The 19,993-nt window shown below is 45.4% G+C and overlaps 1 protein-coding gene across 1 annotated transcript in view; it reads left to right on the forward strand.

The window, feature by feature from the left end:
• LOC141462387 (potassium voltage-gated channel subfamily KQT member 1-like) overlaps positions 1–8,903 on the forward strand; it is a 538,103-nt gene extending 529,200 nt beyond the window's left edge. The window contains exon 17 of the mRNA XM_074148301.1: positions 8,748–8,903. Coding sequence (XP_074004402.1) covers positions 8,748–8,903 — 156 coding nt within the window. The remainder of the gene's footprint in view (positions 1–8,747) is intronic.
• The last annotated feature ends 11,090 nt before the right edge of the window (positions 8,904–19,993 follow it).

The raw sequence follows: 19,993 nt of genomic DNA on the forward strand, positions 1-19,993 counted from the left end.
CCTTGTCATACACGGTCCATCAGCTGTGCTAACTAGGTGTTAGCTTAGCTAGATGTTGGGTCAGTAGACCTGGACTAAGGGAATTCGCCCACTTATTTCAGTATTAGTAAGTAACTGGTGAAACAAGCCAGCTGCCCCACAGCACAAAGTGTCTTCCCCATTACAGGAACTGGTCAAGCCTATCTAGACATGAGGAGGGTGGGATTAGATTTTGTTCTCATGGAAGAAATTTAATAGAGCTCAAAAAAGTAAAAGTAAAGGCAAAACAACCAGAGCGCAGAAGACTTGATGCCATCTCTTCAAAGGTTTAGATGAGGCGCAAATACTGAGTTCATCACACCCATCTAAAATGCTGAGCTTATCACATCCATCTAGTGAAAGGCTAAGGTCACTTCTTTCTCAGTGCTCCTTTGGCACCACTTAAATACTCAGGGCTGCGTTTTCTTTTTCTTGCTTTTCTCTGTCCGGTATTGTTTAGAGATTTAAAAATTAAATTAATCAGCATCTTGGAGCATAAGTTCCAAGGTTACTTTATTGTGAAATTAAGGTGTGACTCATAGTAGCTGCATATCCACCTTTGAGGCTGGACTAGCTTTGGGTTTGTTTTTTGTGTGTGTGTGTTGTTTCTTTCCACGCTGGTTTTGCAGCAGGACTTGTAGCCACACAATATAATGAGCTGAGAAATGGCAGTGCGTCATCCAGGGTGGGGCTGAAGAGCGATGTCGCAAAGAGAGATGGCAAGATTACAGGGAGGATCTGAGCAGGATCTGGAGGAGGGTGAGGAATGAAACGTCCCGCAACAACAACAAAAAAAAATAACAATTTGTGTATGTAAATCAAGAGAAAGAGAGTTCTGCAAAGTCTGATTTACCTACCAGGGGAAAATCAGGGGGAAAAACCCAAACATTTTAAAGTGCTGGCTGCAAAGAGACACACAGGTGCATGTGCGTATAGCTAAAATGAGACAAACTCCCTCGGCAGCTACAGCACACCCCACGGCCGAGTGCTGCTGCTTAATGGCGACTGTGGAAAGCTACCGCTGTGTCCACTCAAAGAGTGGCACCACTTGAATTTCTTCAGCTAGAAACAAGTACTTCTGGGAGTAGTAGAAATTATGCTGCCTGGTTTCCTGTGGCTCTGTATTTTGTGGTTGATTATCTGAGGCTAATAAGGGGGCAAGAGCTGAATAAAGCTTTTCCTGTGGTCAGGGCATCCTGTGTGGATTCTCCGGGGTCTAATAATACAGTTCACCTTCCTCTTCTGCCCTTCCTTCAATGAGGCACTAATTTGGATGTCTGTCTTCTGCACAAGTGTCAGATTTTCAGAAATATGTCCAAACTTTTCATCTGCAAGGGCTCTGTCTCTCTGGCAAATGATTCTGAAGCTGGCCAGCTTACTCCAACGTATACACAGATACATCATCAGCTAAACCTCATTTACTTAGGAAGCCAGAATTCATTTAAAAAAAAATAAAAATCACACCTTCCCCGAAGCAGTAACAGTGCTAACATAATTTGTGTGCTGACCAGACCTGCTTTAGAAACCTGGGGCTGAACTCTTGAGAGTTGCTTAGCGATTAAGTAAATGGCATCCTACACCAGAAGCAGCAACCACAGATGCAGGTCTTACTGCAAAGGTTCATCAGTGCAACTTTGGCATAGGAAATATAAAAATATAATGCTCACCAAAAGGGTACCGACAGGAAATACCCAAGGAACAAAGTGCAGAGGGATAGACCTTTGTGTTTTCATTTAAACAGGAAAGGTAGATGGAAACCAAAACAAATGAAGCTATACTTAAAATAAAGATTACTATGTTCTAGGCCACCAAAGGTTATAACACCTGACCTAAGAATGGGTGGGGATGTTTGGGATAAAGGAAGGGAGGCCTGGAAAATCATGGACTTATCTAGATAAGTTTCATGGAATGAAAATAAACAACTGATCTCTGCTAAGGGGTGCACGGAATAAGTCAAACAAGACAGTCTGGTGGTTTATGTATTTTTTGGTGCTCATGGATAATTGGGTCTGCCAGAACAACGGGCTGTCATGGAAGTGTACTTTGTGTAGCTTCTACTCAATGTACCTGTTTACCCGACCTTTGAGGTTAGTGGCAAAAGCTCCTGTTGACTGAAGCTGGTCGTTCTGCACTATTTGCACCCTCAGCAGAACAAAGTGAGGAGCTGCACGGCTCGGTGTTGGGGCAAGGAGTGATGGCAGTTGGCTAAGAGACTTCGACATACCACAGAGAGATGTTTCCCTGTGTACGTGCCACCTGGCAACCTTGCTTTGGGATACAGCATCGCTTTTAGGAATCAGGCCAATTCCAAATCTGTTACAACTCATCCCAAAAACAGTCAGTTAATGGCAGCCTGTTCATCAAAGCTTTCTTGTTGTTGTTGTTGTTTGAAGAGGAGAGACAAGTCGCTAGTATTCTGCTAATATGAATACTAAAGTCATTTCATGATAGATGCCAAGTATTGCTCCTCAGAGGCTTAAAAAATGGTGGTGTAGATATATTTCTGTGCATATGGGTGTATGAATACTCTTAGAAGGCTCCAAAAGCTTATCCTAAAGGTGTAGTCTTGCAAACAGTTGACCATTCTGGCTCCAGTCCAGCAAAGCACTTAAATATTTGGTGAACTCAGCAAGACTCTTCACATGCTTCAAGCTAACACATCCACAAGCAGTTTGTTGGACCAGGCTCACAGAGGCTGCACTAGAAGCGCACCTTGCACGAGAGAAATCTCCCCAAGCTAGTCGTGGTCTTCGTGGCTGGCATGGCCATTCACTTCCTCACAGACAGCTAACAACAGGTTACATCAACATTCACATTGTCTGGCCGTGATAAAAAGAAAAAGAAAAAAATAATGCTTCAGTGGCTTCAGCACCTCACCTCAGTGAAATTTCTTTAACGGGGGACAAGCCAGGTGAGAGGGAGGCAGTTTTGCATGCGGTGCTGTATGAAAAGATTTCCCTTCCCCGAATCAGCAGTCTCTGGACAGCAATAAATCCACTCAGGGACATGCTAAAAAATAAAGTGATTCCTAAAACAAACAATTCAGACTTCGAACCGCACGATAGGCAATTAGTATGTTTGAATAATTGGGTGTAACTGTAGGCAGAGAGAAGCTACAAGACCAGATGTGCATATAACGCTAAACATAGGCTTTACAGAATCTAATCAAATCAGTCCACCATCTGGTACGAAAAGAAAAATCGTGTGACACACCTGGTCAGCATGAGAAAATGGCACGAATTTCTGGATAACGAGCGTAAGCTAAATCAATACGTTACGCGAGTCAGAAATGGAAGCATCCATAAAATGGATGGCACTAGTTCAACTAAATCGTATCTGATTTTACTAAAGTAATACCATTTGAACCTATGAAATAGGCACATGCGGAAATAAGCACATGCAGAAATAAGCACATGCAGGTAGAATAGCTCATGGCATACAAAGGTTCACATACGTTCTTCTCTCCATGCAAAATAAATCCTACCCATCAGACGACTCTTTTCCAAGCAGTTGGTGTTAGAGCCCTCAAATCAAGCGTTTCTAAGTCAGAGCTGCAGCAAGGGGATCCCATTTCATGTTAGCTACCTTGGGGTCCAGGAGCTGCAGCAAAGGCTGGAAATAGAGGATCTTGGGTAGGATCTAGACCCCTTCTAGTAGGGTCTTGGGGGGCACGCCTAGGTGGTGGTAAGCCTGTGAGCCCAGAGGTGGGCCTCTGCTGGAGAAGGGGTGTTCAGTGGGGTGAGCTGGGGGTCATGGTGGTTTGGAATCCCTGGGCTGGGATGTTGTGTTTGCATGCACTGGGACAGCTGGCCATGGCAGCTCTGGCCCCAGATGTGGTTCACTTTGCAGTGGCAGCTGGAATATATCACATAATACCTTGAAAACACCCTTGGAATGACATTGCTTGCCTCCTGTGGCCCTCTGTGCTTTGGTCACCCTTGGTTGTCCGTGCTTACATTTGCAGTTTGTCGTAGGATGAGGGCTGCATGTTGGGGAGCGGAAGCCTGTGTGTCTTGTGGGGCTTCCAGAACCAAAGCTGTACCCATGGTACAGCTGCTGTGATAGCAGGGCATGGGGCTCAAAAAGGTGGTGGCTCTTCCAGTCTTCCATCCCTGCCACAACACCTCGGGCTGCCCTGTGGGCACAGCGTCATAGTTTTGCCCACTTGAGTGAGGCAAACAGGAAGCCAAAGTCAATCCAGCTTAACCAAAAGCAGAACTTGCTGTTACTCCATGACATTTTGATTGGCAACACAAATTGGGCTGTTTTCTCTCCCTCCCCCACTTCGTGCCGCATCCCCGGTACCCAGCCGTGTTGCAGGCAACTGCACGAAGGCTGTACGGCTCAGCCATTTGGATCAGTCCATGCAGGACTGCTGCAGGCAGGGAGAGGGCAGAGCCTTAAGGAGGTGACAGCAACTTTATTTGATTTATAGAGCTTAGCTTTTGATACCAGGCTCCACCCACTTAGCAACATAGGAGCCTGTTTGTGGGTTTACAGATTTACTTCAGTGCTCCAGCAGACCATCTTTCCCCTTCTGCTACTCCTCTGGAAACAGTTCAAGTCAGTCTGTTGTGCACATAATGGATACTGGCTTTTTCCAGCCCCTAGAAATCATATTTAAAAGACAGGCAGAACCTGGGGGGAGGGATTTTTCTGGCTTAATGTGAGAGGATTTGGGGGAGACCATGTGGCTACTCCAACTGAGTTTTCCACACATGCATTTTGTTTATGGTGTCTGTGTGTGTGTGTGTGTGTGTGTGCAAAACATGTCAGAAAAAAAGCTCTCAGGGGAGCTAGGAATCTGTCCAGCATGTGGCAAATCCCCAGCATAATCCAGCCCTCCTTCTCCATGCTGCTGCCATTCCTAGCATCCCCTTCTCCACAAGGTGTTTCTGCAGCAGGAGCCCGCCAGGGTAAAATTAAGATAAAGGGTCGAGGCACCGGCTTGCACAAACAGAGGCTCGAAAGCAACCTGGCATTGCACATAGGTATTGAACGCCAGCCTGGTTGGTGCTCAAGGGGAAGAGCAGGGACACCCCGCATCCCACAGGTTGACTGACCCAGTTCCCCTTCAGGGCTTGCTGTGACTCACTGCGGCTGCTTGGAAGATGTTTTCTTTGCCTACCAGCCCTGCATGTCACCATGCTGCCCAGCCCCTTTTCACAGAGGGGATGTTAAAATGAATATACATTTCAACACTCCTTCAGCTCACCTCATAGCCCCAATAACGACAGTGTAATATTTTAAACTGCTTCTGCAAGTCTCCTTTCTACGGAGCGGTTGAAAGGATACAAAAGCATTTTAACAATTTTATAGATCGTCTCCGGAGAGCTTTTGTGATGTGGGAGAACAGGAGTTTTGTTGCCATTTGCCCGTGGACAGCTGCCAAACTCACCTGTCTCCACCGAGACCCGTGAGGGGCATATCACATCTCTCTGGAAACCCTGCAGCCAGCCCCGGATGGCTTCTCACTTTACTCAGCCGAAAAACATGTTGCACAATTTAACCCTTTGCCCGCGCGCTTGCCTGGGTGTGTTACTCAAAACCAGCAGCTCGTCCCATTGGTGACTGAGGAAAGTGGTAGCTGCTAGGTGGTTTTGGAGGAACCTAAACCCAGGACTTTTTTGTGAAAAGCCTTCACCCGTGTGAAGAGTCCATATAACCCTGCAAGTCATCCTACTGACTTCAGTCAAGCCTTGAAGTGTCCGCAGCTCTCCTTTTGTCACTCCTTAATCACGGTTAACCAGCCTCCAAATTTGACCCAATTTTTAATAGGCTCTGATTTGACAGGGTACTTAAGAATTTGTCTTTCTGACTAAAGTTTTACCAGCCTAGTTGCATGTTCCAAGTAAGGCATATTTTAGAGCATCTGAAGCCAGAAAGTGGTGGCTTGGTCCTGTGTACAAAATACAAAGCTAAGGATTAGAAGAGATCTGCCAATGACCACATCTTGTTACGGGTCGCTTAATTTTGCAAAATCCTGCTTCTTATCTCCAAAACGACCAATAAAACCCTCCCATCTATATGGTTAACACAGGAGAACTGAGCAGCTTTGGTTGTTAATGTTCAGGAAATATTTGCAGATCCTTGCGTGGAAGGTGTGACAGAAGCGTAGTGTAATTTGCTCCCTTATGGATGAATTTCTCTTTTTTCCTTCCTACAAATGGATATTTACATTCTCCACCCTCCTCCTCTCCTGGAAAGAAAAGTGCATAAAATTATCCCCCATCACATTCTTTCACTGAGTTGGCAAAATACAGAGAAAGACAGCAAGTTTAACTGATACGGAATATGCAGGCATAGCTTATCTAAAATCAAGTGTGCAGATCAAAATCAACAAAGCCTCACAAAAGAAAGCCCCAAAAGATCTTTCATCTGCCTGATCCCATTTCCCTGCCTACACCTCTTTTTACCCTACTGTAATGTATTAGTTCTGCTTTAGTTTCTGCTCTGCGCAACATTTCTGCTTAAGAAAGATTCTGTTGAGTCATTACCAGCATCAGCGAAACAGGCTTTTCAAGAATGGAGGAGAAAATAAAGGCTGTGGTTTTTAAATTAATTCCATGCTGCTTAACCCTTAAACCACTAGTGTCTTCCAGACTTCCAACCAATTTAATGCTGAGCAGAATATGTAGCTGTTGTGCCTGTGATGGAAGCACCGTCAGTGCTTCTCTTGGTGACCACACCAGGGAGAGAGACCTGCCACAGCAGCGTCGACCACCCTCTCCTAGCAGCTCATTAGATACGGGGAAAGGCAGAGATGCTACTGGCGATGCGGGGTCAGGCTGGCCAGGAGGCAGCTACACCTCTGCCGGACACAAACCTCTGCCAGGGTCCCTACACCCCAACCAAAGAGCATCAATATCTACTCGAGTTGCTGTTCATCGGTGACTCACCCCAAGCCAGGTTTGGCACCAACTGCCCTGCACTCGGGGGGGTAATTGTAGTGAGCAGCCCCCATCCTTCCATGCCCACACACCTTGCCCTGGCCGCCCTGGCCACTGCTCAGGCAGTGCCAGCCATGCACCTGAAAGCACTCGGGCAGAAATCATACTGAAGGGGAATGCTATCTAACCCATACCCTAAATACTCCCTCCTTGCTGCTTGAAAACACTGCCTCTGGGAACCCACACGGAAGAAGACACAGGAAGAGGAACTTTTCTACTAGCAGACAGTAGTCGTGAAAATAGAAATGAAAAAGAGACAAGCACGTCTCTCCCTTTATGAGGTAGGAGCGATACTCCACTCCTCCTTTCCCCAGCAGGTTGTGTATAGGAGAGAACAGTGGTTGCCAAAATGATATAACTTGAATAAGCTCCTGGTACCTTGAGGTTTGAGGGGCCCCCAGGGGAGCAGACACTTGGAGTGAGAAAAAGCAGAGGAGGGGAAAGCGGATAAGGTGATTTTCTTTGCCTTGGTTTTTAAAGCAATCTCAGCCTGCTAAACTTTCAGTCCATGCTGCCAGTGGCTATTTCCAAAGTTATCTTTGCACAGAAAGAGGCTGGAATCCTTCTCTCTCTCTTATTCTCTCTGTCTCTCTTTTTAATGAAAGCTCAGTTTAGATCTGATATCACTTTAAAAGGTTTGCTATCAAAGTTTATTAGACCCACTGGGACAGATCACAGTTTTCAGAGGCTCAGAGTTTCACAGCAGATAACTGTAAAGTGAACCATCCAATGTTCTTCAAAATGCTCATTTTTCTTGGGCGCATCTGTTACACAAAGCTGCACTGTATTCAAGCATCCTTAGAAGCAGTCCCAGTTGTTTATGGGATTCTGGCCACGGGTTTGCCTTTAGAGCAAACTAGAGCGGTCAACAGTCCCCAGCCTGTCCCACTGGCTGATACTAAGGTGAGTGGGATGTCATTTGCAGGGAAGGCAAGCCCTGCCAGCACAGCAAGGTAAGGCCTGTTTGGGGCTCCTCAATAAAGGCCCAGATTTCAAAAAGCAGTAGAAAGTATAAGAGCGGTGTCCCTTTAAAAACCCAGATTAGCCTTTCCCTGCTTAAAAATAATAGTAACTAGGAAAGACTCCTCTGCCTAGGGACTACGCCTGAGAAATTTCATCTGGAAGACAACAAAATGAGAGGAGGGATTAGCATGTCAAGCTTCCTATAGAACGGTTGCTCTTTTTTTTTTAATGAAGTCATTGGTATTATTATGTGGTTTTTAGTAGGCTATCCTCCTAACAATGCATGGGAATAAACACCGTATCTAGTAGGATCTCTGACTGTAACATGTATCACAGAGGCATCTATTTACAGTGTGAAGGGAGGGGAGCTGTTTCGTTTCCCAAGACAGTAATGGAAAGCATGATGTCCTACCACCGAGGGTGGTGAAGCACTGGGAAAAAACACCCAGGATAAACCGAAGAGTGAAATAGAGTTTCAGGGCAGATATTTTCAGGATGCATCATCACCAAGAGAAGTTGGCAACCCTGGGAAAAGGCTGAGAGACAAAATGGCTGGCTTGAGCGGTCAAGTGCTTGGGCCACCAACGTCCTCCTGCTGCCACTTCACATGGCTTTTCACCCTTCCCTGTGACTTTGCTGCATCATTCAGCCTTTCTAGAGCAACAGGCTAGATAAAACTTGGAGGAACTGGTGGTTCTCAGATGCCAGTGCTCCCTGCCAGGCTTTATTCTCCCAGAGCTTTTGGCCAGTGAGTGCCTCTCACCAGAAGCATGTGCAACCATTTGACAGCTCGTTTGCTTTCTGATTCCTTAACAGGTCACGCAGATGGACCAGAAGCTAGATGACATCCTGAACACGCTCCAGGCTCAGCTCGGGGATCAGCCACAGGCACAGATGTCAGGGCCAGCCACCCCACCTGTCAGACAGCTACAGACAACCTTGGATTCCCTCCAAGTCAACCAGAAAATTTGAAAGCCAGAGGACGGCCACATGCCATCCTCTCATTCTTTGACCTCCAGTTATTTTTAAGTCTTGGTGTCTCAGGATTCAGCCGTGTTGTGGGTGAAATGACATATTCTGCTGTAGTAGATTAAATTAAAAAAAAAAAAGAGAAGAAGCAGCAAGAAGCCAGTCGCGACCCTAGGAGAGCACATAAGTTTTGCACCTGTTTCATTAGCCATCGTTAACTAACCTCTGCCAGCCTACGATGGGGTCCCATGCAGCTGGCCCCATTTCGGCTGCTTGCACACCCACAGGGCACGCTGTGGAGGTAAGCATCTGACGGGGGTAAGGATGACCCGTTCGTGGGCACGGAAGGGGAAAAGGACTGGTTTTTTTGGCATTTAATCACTAAGTTTAATGCTCACAGCATGCCCAAAAGGGGGAAAAGAGCCAGCATTTGAACATGAAACAAATGGAAATCAGTGAACAGGAAAATTAAACAGCATGTTTTGACTTCTACCAAGCAGTGAGGATCATAAGAAGGGCAGATTTATATGCTAGTGTGAATGACAAAGTAAAGACAACAGGCTACTGATTAAAAATATGGAAGTGTACACAGGCTGGTTGACATATGAAAGACTGAAGCAAAGACTTCAGCTAATTAAAGCAAAGGGTTGCAAATGAGATGAGATGCATGTTGGAACAGACAGGCAAGAGAGATAGTATCTGCGTAGGCTTACTGCACAAGAACACTGTAATAGCTATCAGCTACACTGATGACTGTTATGCAAAATGTTCTCAAGCTTTTACCTTCATTCAGCAGTGGTTGTTGACTCCAGTTGCCTTAATTTTAACACAAGAAACCCGTACGGTAATTGGCTGTGAAAGCCAACCTAAAGCTGTAAAGCTCAGTTCGAGTCACTGAGTAACAGGGTGCTGCAGGAGGGCTCCAGCTGGGATCGAGAATGGCAGCGTTTCTTAAAGAAAACAAAAATGCACATACTGTTGATGAAAGCTAATCGCTGTTTAAATAAACTGCTGTATATAATTTTAAATGCTAGATTTTTTTTTTTTTTCCTCGTAATCTGATTGTAAACCGAGTGCGTATGCTGGCTGATACGCTGTCACTGTGAAACGGATCTTACCTGGCACTCCAGAGAAGGGACGATACAACACTGTTGCTAAATATGTAAATAATAAAGCAAGCTAAAAAGGGTGCAGTCTTATTTAGTCAAGTCTTTTTTAATATATTTGCATAACCAACCATTTGAATGAGCCGAAGTCTGCAGAGCAAAGACCTGATTCCTGGGAAATCCTAAATATATTCTATTCCCACTCACATCCATGGAAGCAAAGCCTGTACTGCATTTAAAAGCAACCTGAAAGACTGGTCCCTTAATAAGCATTTATTTGGACCAATGACTGGTCCATTTCAATGTAATCAAATTAGCTTCTAACTATTACCTGTCCCTTTAAAACTTTTTCCCAGGTTTGTGTCTGGGAATTCAAGCTTGGAAAGAGCACAATGAGACTGATTCCAATCTTTAGATTGCAGGCGCGTCTTAGACGGAATATTAATGATGTGTGAGAGGCAATAAAAAAAAAAAAGCAATGTGGTTTTAATTAAATCAGCTGACAAGCCGCCGTTCCATCTTGTCTGATTACTACAGAGTTACTGAACATGACCAAATACAGCATGTAACATGGGAAAATGGTAAATAATCATTGTCAGAGCTTTGAGTTGCTCCTGGCTTTCGAGCAGGGTCATGAGCTTCTGCAATGGTCCTTCATATAACCTCATTGGCTGGCCACTCAGGGCAACTGGACACCAAAGGTAGGTACTATATTTCATCAACCACAGGTAAAAAAAATCTCCCCGGAGATCGCTTTGCCCCAGAAGTTCAGAAGAGGAGAGATGCAGCTTTCAGCAGAAGGGCTCCAGGACTTCTATGACCAACACAAGGTGAAACTTCCTCCTGGTACACTGCATATATTTATGTGAGGGGTATGCATGGTCACTGTTTTGTGGAACAAGGAATGCAACGGTATTTTACTTACTAATGAGTCTCAGTAGAAGTGTTAAGGCACTTATATATACAGTAACACCTACTGCTCTGAAGTGCTTGGAAAACACACTAAACGCCCTTCCCCGGAAAATTCAGTTAAACAAAATATAAGTGGTGTCAGCTACAGAGAATGTCAGAAGGGATGAGTGGGTGGGAGGGAAGGATAAAGAGGCCCACAGTGGTCACTTCAGGGGGGAAAAGAAAAAAAAAAAAAAAAAGAAGAATGTGTGCAAGTGTGTGTGCATGTATGTGCGCACGTGTCTTTTTTATTTTAACCACAAGCCAAAATTTCCCCAGCAAGTCTTCAGTGAGGCCACAACCCGAGCCTTGAAGGGTTTGACAATCCAGCAGGGCTGGCCGGCCGTCGGCTTTGTGGCCGGCCGCTGCGAACCCTGCAGTGCGGCATAAGGTGTTCAGACAGCATCGCTCAACGTGTGACCGCGACCGTAGCTGCTGCCATGATGGAGAGATAAGGGTGTGGCCTGAACAAACTGCAGCGAGGAAGGAAGAAGACTGGTGGGAGACACCCGCTTTCACACCATATGGTGAGATTAAGGGTAAAAAAAATAAAAGCCACATAGCTTCGCCTTACAAATCTCCACACCCGCAACTAAGACAAGAGCTGCCATCTAGCAAAATCTTTCTGCTTGCCCAGGGATAAAAGTAGCCAGGAGTAGCACCGATGCAACCATCTGATAATACTACCTGACCCTTCCTCTGAGCAGAGGTAGTTTTACACGGTGAACAGACCGCATATTAATACATTTGCGCGTCATGGGTATTTTGAGTGCCCCTTTACCAAGATGTGCTATCAGCAAACATTCAGCAGCAAGCTATGATTTCCCAAGGCAAGAACTGACTTATGCTCGATGTGGTTTTGTCAGGCCTTACCATCCACTGAGCAGGCAGGAACAGCATCAGATCAGGGTCATTGTGTATGTAGCAACAATGAAATGGAAAGAGCAGGGAAGAAGCTTAGGGATGAGATTCAGGAAACTCCAAAACCCTGAGGTTAACTCTTGCAATCACAAGTCCTGTGAAGTCATGAGATGATCTAGTTCATCGTGGAACAGTATCAGAAGACCATCAAGAGCACTATGGAAGTTTTTGCTGACTTTGCTAACTTTGGTATGGATTTGTTGTATGAAACACCACCAAAAGTGTCCTCTCGAAGAGCTCTTCTAACAGATACTTGTCATAATTCTTGTGTGTTTGGAAAGAAATTATATTTTTCATAAAGATTATATGGTCCCACAGGTTGTTTCCTTGATCCAACTGCCTGACTTTCTGAGCTTACTCTTGCAGGCTGGGGTCCTCTAAGGAGTAAATATGCAGCATAGCTGCAGAGTCAAGTTTGACTTGTACATGTGCCATTATTTAAATAGTTAGGTGAAATCCTGGTTGGAAGATTATTAGTAGAGGTCTTGTCCAAAACTGTAACTTCTCTAAGGTTCGTTAAAAGGAAGAGAGCAAAGCTGGATTTACATGAAGAGTTCTGCCTGTGCATTACCTTTCTGAAAATTGTATCATAGAACCACAGAATGGTTTGTGTTGTAAGGGACCTTTAAAGATCATCTATTCCAACATCTCTGCCATGGGCACAGGCATCTTTCAGTAGATCAGGTTGCTCAAAGCCTTGTACAACCTGATCTTGAACACTTCCAATGATGGGGCATCCACAACTTCCTTATATACAATCTAAACCTACCTTCTTTCAGTTTAAAACCATTGTCCCTAGTCCTATCACTAGAGGCCCTGGTAAAAAGTCTGTCCCCATATTTCTTATAAGCCCCCTTTATATACTGAAAGGCCACAATGAGGTCTCCCTGGAGCCTTCTCTTCTCCAGGCTGAACAACCCCTACTCTCTCAGCCTGTCGTCATAAGAGAGGTGGTCCAGCCCTCTGATCATGTTTGTGGCCCTCCGCTGGACATACTCTAGTCCAAGTCTTTATTGTACTGGGGGCCCTGGAGCTGGACAGAGTACGCCAGGTGGGGTCTCATGAGAGCAGAATAGAGGTGGAGAATCACTGCCCTCAGCCTGCTGGCCATGCTTCTTTTTATACTACCTAGGATACAATTGGCTTTCTGGGCTGCGAGTGCATATTGCTGGCTAATGTCCAATTTTACATCCACCGGTATGCCCAAGTCCTTCTCCACAGGGCTCCTCTCAATCAACTCATCATCTAGTCTGTACTGGTGTTGGGGTTGCCTCAACCCAGGTGCAGGACCTTGCACTTGGCCTTGTTGAACTTCATGAACAAGGGCCCTGTCCTCAAGCCTGTCAAGGTCCTGCTGGATGGCATCCCTTCCCTCAAGTGTATCAACTGCATCACTCAGCCTGATGTCAATTGCAAACTTGCTAAGGGTGCACTCAATCCCACTATCTATGTCATTAATGAAGATGTTAAACAGTATTGGTCCCAGTACAGATCCTTGAGGGACATCACTTGTCACTGGTTTCCATCTCGACATTGAGCTGTTAACTGAAACTCTTTGGACGCAACCATCCAGCCAATTCCTTACCCATCTAATATTCCATCCATATCGCTCCAATTTAGAGGGGGAGCCTATCAAAGGCCTTACAGAAGTCCAGGTAGATGACATCAGTTGTTCTTCTCCAGCTGATGCAGTTACTCCATTGTAGAAGACCACTAGATTAGTCAGGCAGGATTTGCCCTTGGTGAAGCCATGTTGGCTGTCTCTAATCACCTCCTTGTCTTCCACATGCTTCAACATAACTTCCAAGAGGATCTGTTCCATGGTTTTACTGGGCACTAAGGTGAGGCTGACTGGTCAGCAGTTCCCAGCGTCCTCCTTAAACACTTTGTAAAAATGGATGTGATAGTGAGTGTTCCCTCTCAGCGGTGGGTCTAACATGAGGGAAAAATCACAGAAAGTATTCCCAGGGAAGTCCATTTGGGTGTTTTCATCTCCATTTCTACTAACATTAGTCCACTGATGTGCATCTTAATAACTTCTCCATGACAAGAGTCCAGCACACACACCACACACCCGGCTGCTGAACAAAGAGTACATTCTGCAAGCTCATTCCTACAGCAACTCTTCTCACGTTAGTAAAATAGTAATAATACCATGAATTAACATGGTCTGATTAAGTTATCTGCATTGTGCAGCCAGGTCTGCAATGGTCCCACATTGTCTTTTGATTCAGAAGAGAGGCGAAGACCAGGCGGCCAAGGTCTCTCAAGGCCACAGTATCAGCAGGGGTGGCTGTCAGGAATGCAGTTTACCAATGCATCAAAAGGCAAGAGTGCAGGAGATCAAGCAAAGATTAGCTATTTATTTTCAAAAAGACCACATGTTTTTCTACCTGATCCAATTTCACTGTGAAGATACACGGTGTCCTCCCTTACTAGAGACATCCACACCAACCAAAACAAGATTTTCCACATTCCTTTTAATAATGCATGGCATCCTGAAGCCTGCTGTCTGCCTCTGATGATGCAAGATGCTCAGAAGTCATTACAACAAAGCCTGAGGGGATTATTTTCTCATTTCCATAATTACACAGCCAGTAATATTATCATGAACCTATCTTATCTCAAAATGTATACCCAGATCTTTAATGACGATATTTCTGAAATGGTGTGTGGGATTAAAGTCCTGCATATGATAAGGCTGCAGCAGTGAGGGAGATAAAAAGTTCAGCTTTCATCAGCTGGGGGCTTTCATGCCTGAGAAAAGGTAACTGTGCCCCCGGAACAGCTGATATGGGTCACAGATCAGAAATCTGCTGCCTCATCCGGAACACTTTCTCCACCTCTGGAGAGTAAAAAGTGAGAAAAGGCTTTCCAGCCACAGCTGTCCCTTTCAGAAGTAGGTCCATTTAGTGGCCCTGGAGGTTTTCCACCCACTTGCCTTGCCCTGGCATCACCAGAGAAGCCTGTGCTGGAAGTCCTCCTCATGTCTGCAGTGCCATGAATAAGCTCCCAGCTCGCTGGCTGTGTAGAATGAGCAGGATTCTTTTGGTGTCTCTTTTCTCAGTATCTCAAGTGTTTTTCGCTTCTTGCTGATGTTTCAAACCTAAGCCCTGAAGAGTCTGCACTCATAAATATATTTAGGATGCACTGTATCTCATGGAGCCCTAAATGGCAGGGCTCATTCAGCACTTTTCTGAACAGTCTGAACAACTAAAGTCTAAAAGTCTAAAAAGAAAAGCATGTTTTAGGGACTAAAATGGCATAGGGTGAAGAATCTCAATCATCAAAACTGCATTATTTAGTATACTGAAGGAGTACATGCTAAAATCATTGTAACAGCCCAGGAAAAGCATGGTGAAGGGCCTGGGTGGAGCTCTCTCTCAGGCATCATTTCTAGCTCGAGCAGAGCCCTGCCAGCCAAACTAAACAGGATGGTACTGTTCTACCTCCACGGTAGCAAAAGGTTTGTGTTCCCCTCAGCCTGCCTGAAGAGCAACCTCTTTTCTTAGTTAAAGCAACTTCTTAGTCAAGGGACAGTCAAGGTAGCTAGATATATTAAACACTGAAAGAGAGAAAAAAGTCTAACAAACTTTTTGAATCTCCTGTTAATGGTCATTATCCTTTTTCCCACTGCATACCACATGCTTTTCTAACCTTCAGAGAACCCCAAGCAGTGGATTATATTCATGTTATTGGTGCTGGAGACGTGCACGTGCTCTCTCCCTGTCATACAGTAAACAGTGTCTGACAGACACGGAAGAGTAAAACAGTAAAGAGCGTCTTCCGACAATGAGCTGTTTTGCCAAAATACTTGTTACTATTGGGCTTAGCCCTTATTATGGCTAACAGTGGCTCCCAAATGACTCTGTAAAAGTACAATGTCTCTGCTTAGATTCCTGGCTGAGCACCCGTTTGTCTCTGGGTTTGGATTTGGTACACGTGGGTTTGCGAACCGAATTTTAACTCATCTTCAGATGTTATGTGATCTCCCCCTGGGGTGGGTGGAGCCGCGTGGAAGGGACCGACTTGATGCGGGTGCTAAAGGGAAGGGGATTTTTGAACTCTGTGATTAATGTAACTGCTGTAGCTTGTCAGTCCAATCAGACTGGCAAAGCCTGTTCCTCGTTTAACCAAAGAATCATAATTTTCAAGAGCAACGCCTGCTAAGCATTTGCCTGACACTTACCTCAGCCATAGAGGGGAAAGAAAAATTCACATTTCAAAAATACCTGTTGAGCACTTCTTATGCATAGCTAAAATGCAGCTTTTCTTCTTTACTGCCATGTACCTTGGGTTGTCATGTCTGTTCTTAGGAGAGCTTAAATATATCCAAATAACCTAGTAATATTTTACACCTACTCTACCTAAGGACCAAGCTACAGAGAAGCAAAGTCATAGGATCATAGAATCATCTATGTTGGAAGGGGCCTTCAAGATCATCTAGTCCAACCATCAACCTAACTCTGACAAAAAACCATCACTAAACCATGTCCCCCAGCACCATGTCAACCTTTCTTTTGAACACCTCCAGGGATGGTGCCTCAACCACTTCCCTGGGCAGCCCATTCCAATGCTTGATAACCCTTTCAGTGTAAAAATTCTTCCTAATATCCAACCTGAACCTCCCCTGGCGCAACTTGAGGCCGTTTCCTCTAGTCTGGAAGTCTGGCTTCTTCCTTCTTCCTTCTTCAGTCTGGCTATAACACGAGTGTCATCACTCTTGGATTCCACCAAGCCAGTTGGCCAACTCCCAGGAGGCTACTGCTTTGGTCAGATAGCAGAGTGCAGTAAGACACCAACAAAATCTTCATCTTCAGAGCCACATATGTCCCTTTTGCTGTCCTAATGCTTCCCCTCATCTTTGTTATCATGTTATTCCCCACATGACAGTCCAGTTAAGCCAACCTTCCAGGTCCATGCATAAGGAAAGCAACATCAGTAAATATCAGCACAAACCAAGCTCTAGTCCAAAGGGCTGCAGCTGACAGCCTACAGTCATTCCTCTCCACGGGAGCATTAGGGACAAGAATGACCATTGCTGAAGAGACACAGACCACTGAGAGGTTCTGTACTTGATGGATCTATCATCAAAGCAGGCTAAATTCAATGCATGTATGAATCTAATGGGGTCATTGGACTTAAACCAGAGATGAATTTGGCTTGATCTCTCTTACCATGTGTCTGAATAAACAGTTGGTAGGTTAAAAGAAGACCTAGTTTCACTGACATTGGTGGAGCTCTGAATTAGCGTAAAAATTTTCCAGTGGCTTGCAAAACCCATATATTACAAAGGCAGACAGCATTTTTTTATTCCATGGAAAATGCCTGTGCTGGGAAACAAATAGAGACAGACATGATGGAGGTCCCAAATGACTGGGATCAATTCTGTAAATAGCATTGCTTTGAGAGGGTTCCCAGATACCTGGGCTTCCCTTTGAGTTTAATACATGTGTGAACCCAAAGCAAAAAAAATTGAAATTGCACCAAAACCTTCACGTCTTGCCTGACTTGGGATTAAAGTCTGAGAAAGTTGCTGCACGTTCAGTGCTGCATTAAAATGTAGATTATTGAAAATATGTCAGTAATTATCAGGTGGAAAAAAGCTGCCAAATTCTCTGGGCCTTACCCATGTACCCATTTCATGAAAATAACATCATTTTCACTGACAACATTTTTCATGAAACTGAAAATTAAGGTGACAGTGGAACTGTTGAATAAGCATAAAACCAGCTTATCCCTTCAAGCACAAACAGCTGAAGGAGTGGCTTGTGGCAAGGAATCACCTACGGCAATCATGCTCTTTCATGTCCTGGGATGGAGTTGCTCTGTCTACTCCCCCCTCCACCCAATCCACTCTCCAATTTGGGTGAAGTCATGTGTTTGGCCTTCAACAGGCAGTCCTTATCTACCTGACCGGTTTGGAGAAGCGCTGCGGCCCTGGAGCCACAGATCACTGGAAACAAAACATCAGGCTGAGGTTGTATAGCTTCTTCTGGCATCTCCCGAAGTAACCTGGAGCAGGGAATGAGGGGTAATGAGGGCTGACTGCTCTGTGTGAGGAGAGGAGATGCCCAGGGTGATAACAAGGCCATAAAGGCCATGGTCTCACCAATGAGGACCTGGTCCCCCAGGACTCAAACAAGACCAGCAGAGCAGGTTCAACCAAGAGTCCCGATCATCTGCCAAGTCCATGGTGGTGAAGAAGGAGGGAGGCCAAGGCGGGAAGTCAAGGCATGGGGTCAGGCTCCAGGTCAACGGGGTACATGGCATGGGCATAGCTGGGAGAGCCTCTCGGCTTAAAAGTAGCTCCCGAGCAAAAGGGGGGACACAGGGAAACCCTCCAGGCAGCAAAATGGCCGTGAACACAGCCAACCAAACCTGGGAAGAAGGGAAATGAACTCTGTGTCCTTCCTACCACCGCCGTCCTGCACATCCGGCCACATCGTGGCACGGCACTGGGTGCCAGGAGGCAGGGGAGTGGGGACAAGAGCACCGGGGCAGGGGATCCCCTGCTCCCCCCTACCCAAGCAGCATCGCTCCCTCCCAGATGGGGTAGTGCCTGGCTCTCGGGGACTCAGCAGTGCTGCTGAAGCAAGGTAACCAATTCCCCTGCAGGAAAAAAGAAAAAAAAAGCTTAAAACAAAAGATTTATAAAAGTAGCCGGAAACTTGGAAAAATGCATACGAAAGAGCCGGGGGAATCGAATGAATAAAAAGCACCCCCAGGTGTCAGCAAGGTAAACAGTGGAAAGGTTGGATGCAGAGCTCTCAAATGACTTTGCTTTCATAAAGTGCTTTTTTTTTTGCTGTTTTTTTTTTTTTTTTTAGACTTTTTGGTTCTGTTTTTCTTCTTTATCTCTCCCCAGCAGCCGCTGACAGATGACCTTTAAAGCCCCGGAGAGCCGCCCCAGCAGGTGATTTACTAACAGCTGTGCCAGTCAACAAAACGGAGCAGGGCAGAGGTCGCCGCCGGCCAGGGCTGCCCAGCGAATTCGAGGGTGGGATTTAATTAAAGAAAGATGCATTACACTTTTTATTGATTTGTGTGCGTGCGCACGAGAGCCTTTTCTTTCTTTCTTTTCTCTTTTTTTTTTTTTTTTTTTTTTTCCATTTTTTTTGTTCCTGCTCCTGCACCTGGACATTTCATCCTGGATGTGTCATCCCGGTCGGCCGCGCTCTGCCCCCCACCCCCCATCCCTGCCCCGGGCTCGCCCCCCCGGGATGCCACTCACTGAAATCCCATCTCACACTTGCAGAGGGGCCTGGGAACAGGTGGGTAGGAGGCAAGTGGAGGAGAACCCAGCAGCTGACGGTGTCCCTGCTTGTCCCTCGATATTCATGGGGTGCTGAATGGGTATTTTGGGAGATGCTGGGGTTTTCCCCCTGCAGTAAACCTTTGGCCTTCTTCTGTCTTCCAGATGACCCACTAGGAGAGGGGAGAAAGAGGCATTAAAAGGGCAAGTTACAGTCTTTTCATTTTGTACAGGATCAAGGGCTCGTCCTTGATCGGACGGTGAGCATTTTTGGAGCAGCAAAATGCACAGTAAAATGGAAATTCAGTGACTCTGTATTCACAAGCCAGGGTAATTCACTACTTTCACTCATATGCATCTGATCCCCTTTTTGTCTAACTCAGACTTTTATTACTTCTATTATTCTCCTGTTATTTTTATCTGATTTTTAAAAATACAATATTCACATATAAACAAACTTCCATTCAAGCTAGAACTAGAAGTGAGCAAGTCTTTACAGATCTGCAGCTTCAAATGTGGAAATTCAAGTAAGAGCAAGCTCAGCATTGTCTGACTTAAGTCGCAACACTTTTGCTAAGAGCTGAATCATGTTGGGAAAGAGCACCTGCGTATCATGGGATCTCTTTTTTAAGGGCTCAGGACCAGGAATGAGGCCATCTTTTCCAATGAGCACAACTCAGGGGATGCTGACCTGTGCTGCGACACAAATAGCACAAGAGGGATGGCCACACGATAAGTGCTTTTGAAAATCAGGCCCCGCAGTGACCTCAAATATATTTGACAATCCTGTTTGGGGCCCCTCCAGGTCTCATCCAAAGTTAGGAGAGAGCCTGCATTCTTAATTTGATTATATTTAAGTA

The sequence above is a fragment of the Numenius arquata genome, chromosome 1 (assembly GCF_964106895.1).
Source record: "Numenius arquata chromosome 1, bNumArq3.hap1.1, whole genome shotgun sequence".
In the NCBI taxonomy this organism is placed as follows: Eukaryota; Metazoa; Chordata; class Aves; order Charadriiformes; family Scolopacidae; genus Numenius; species Numenius arquata.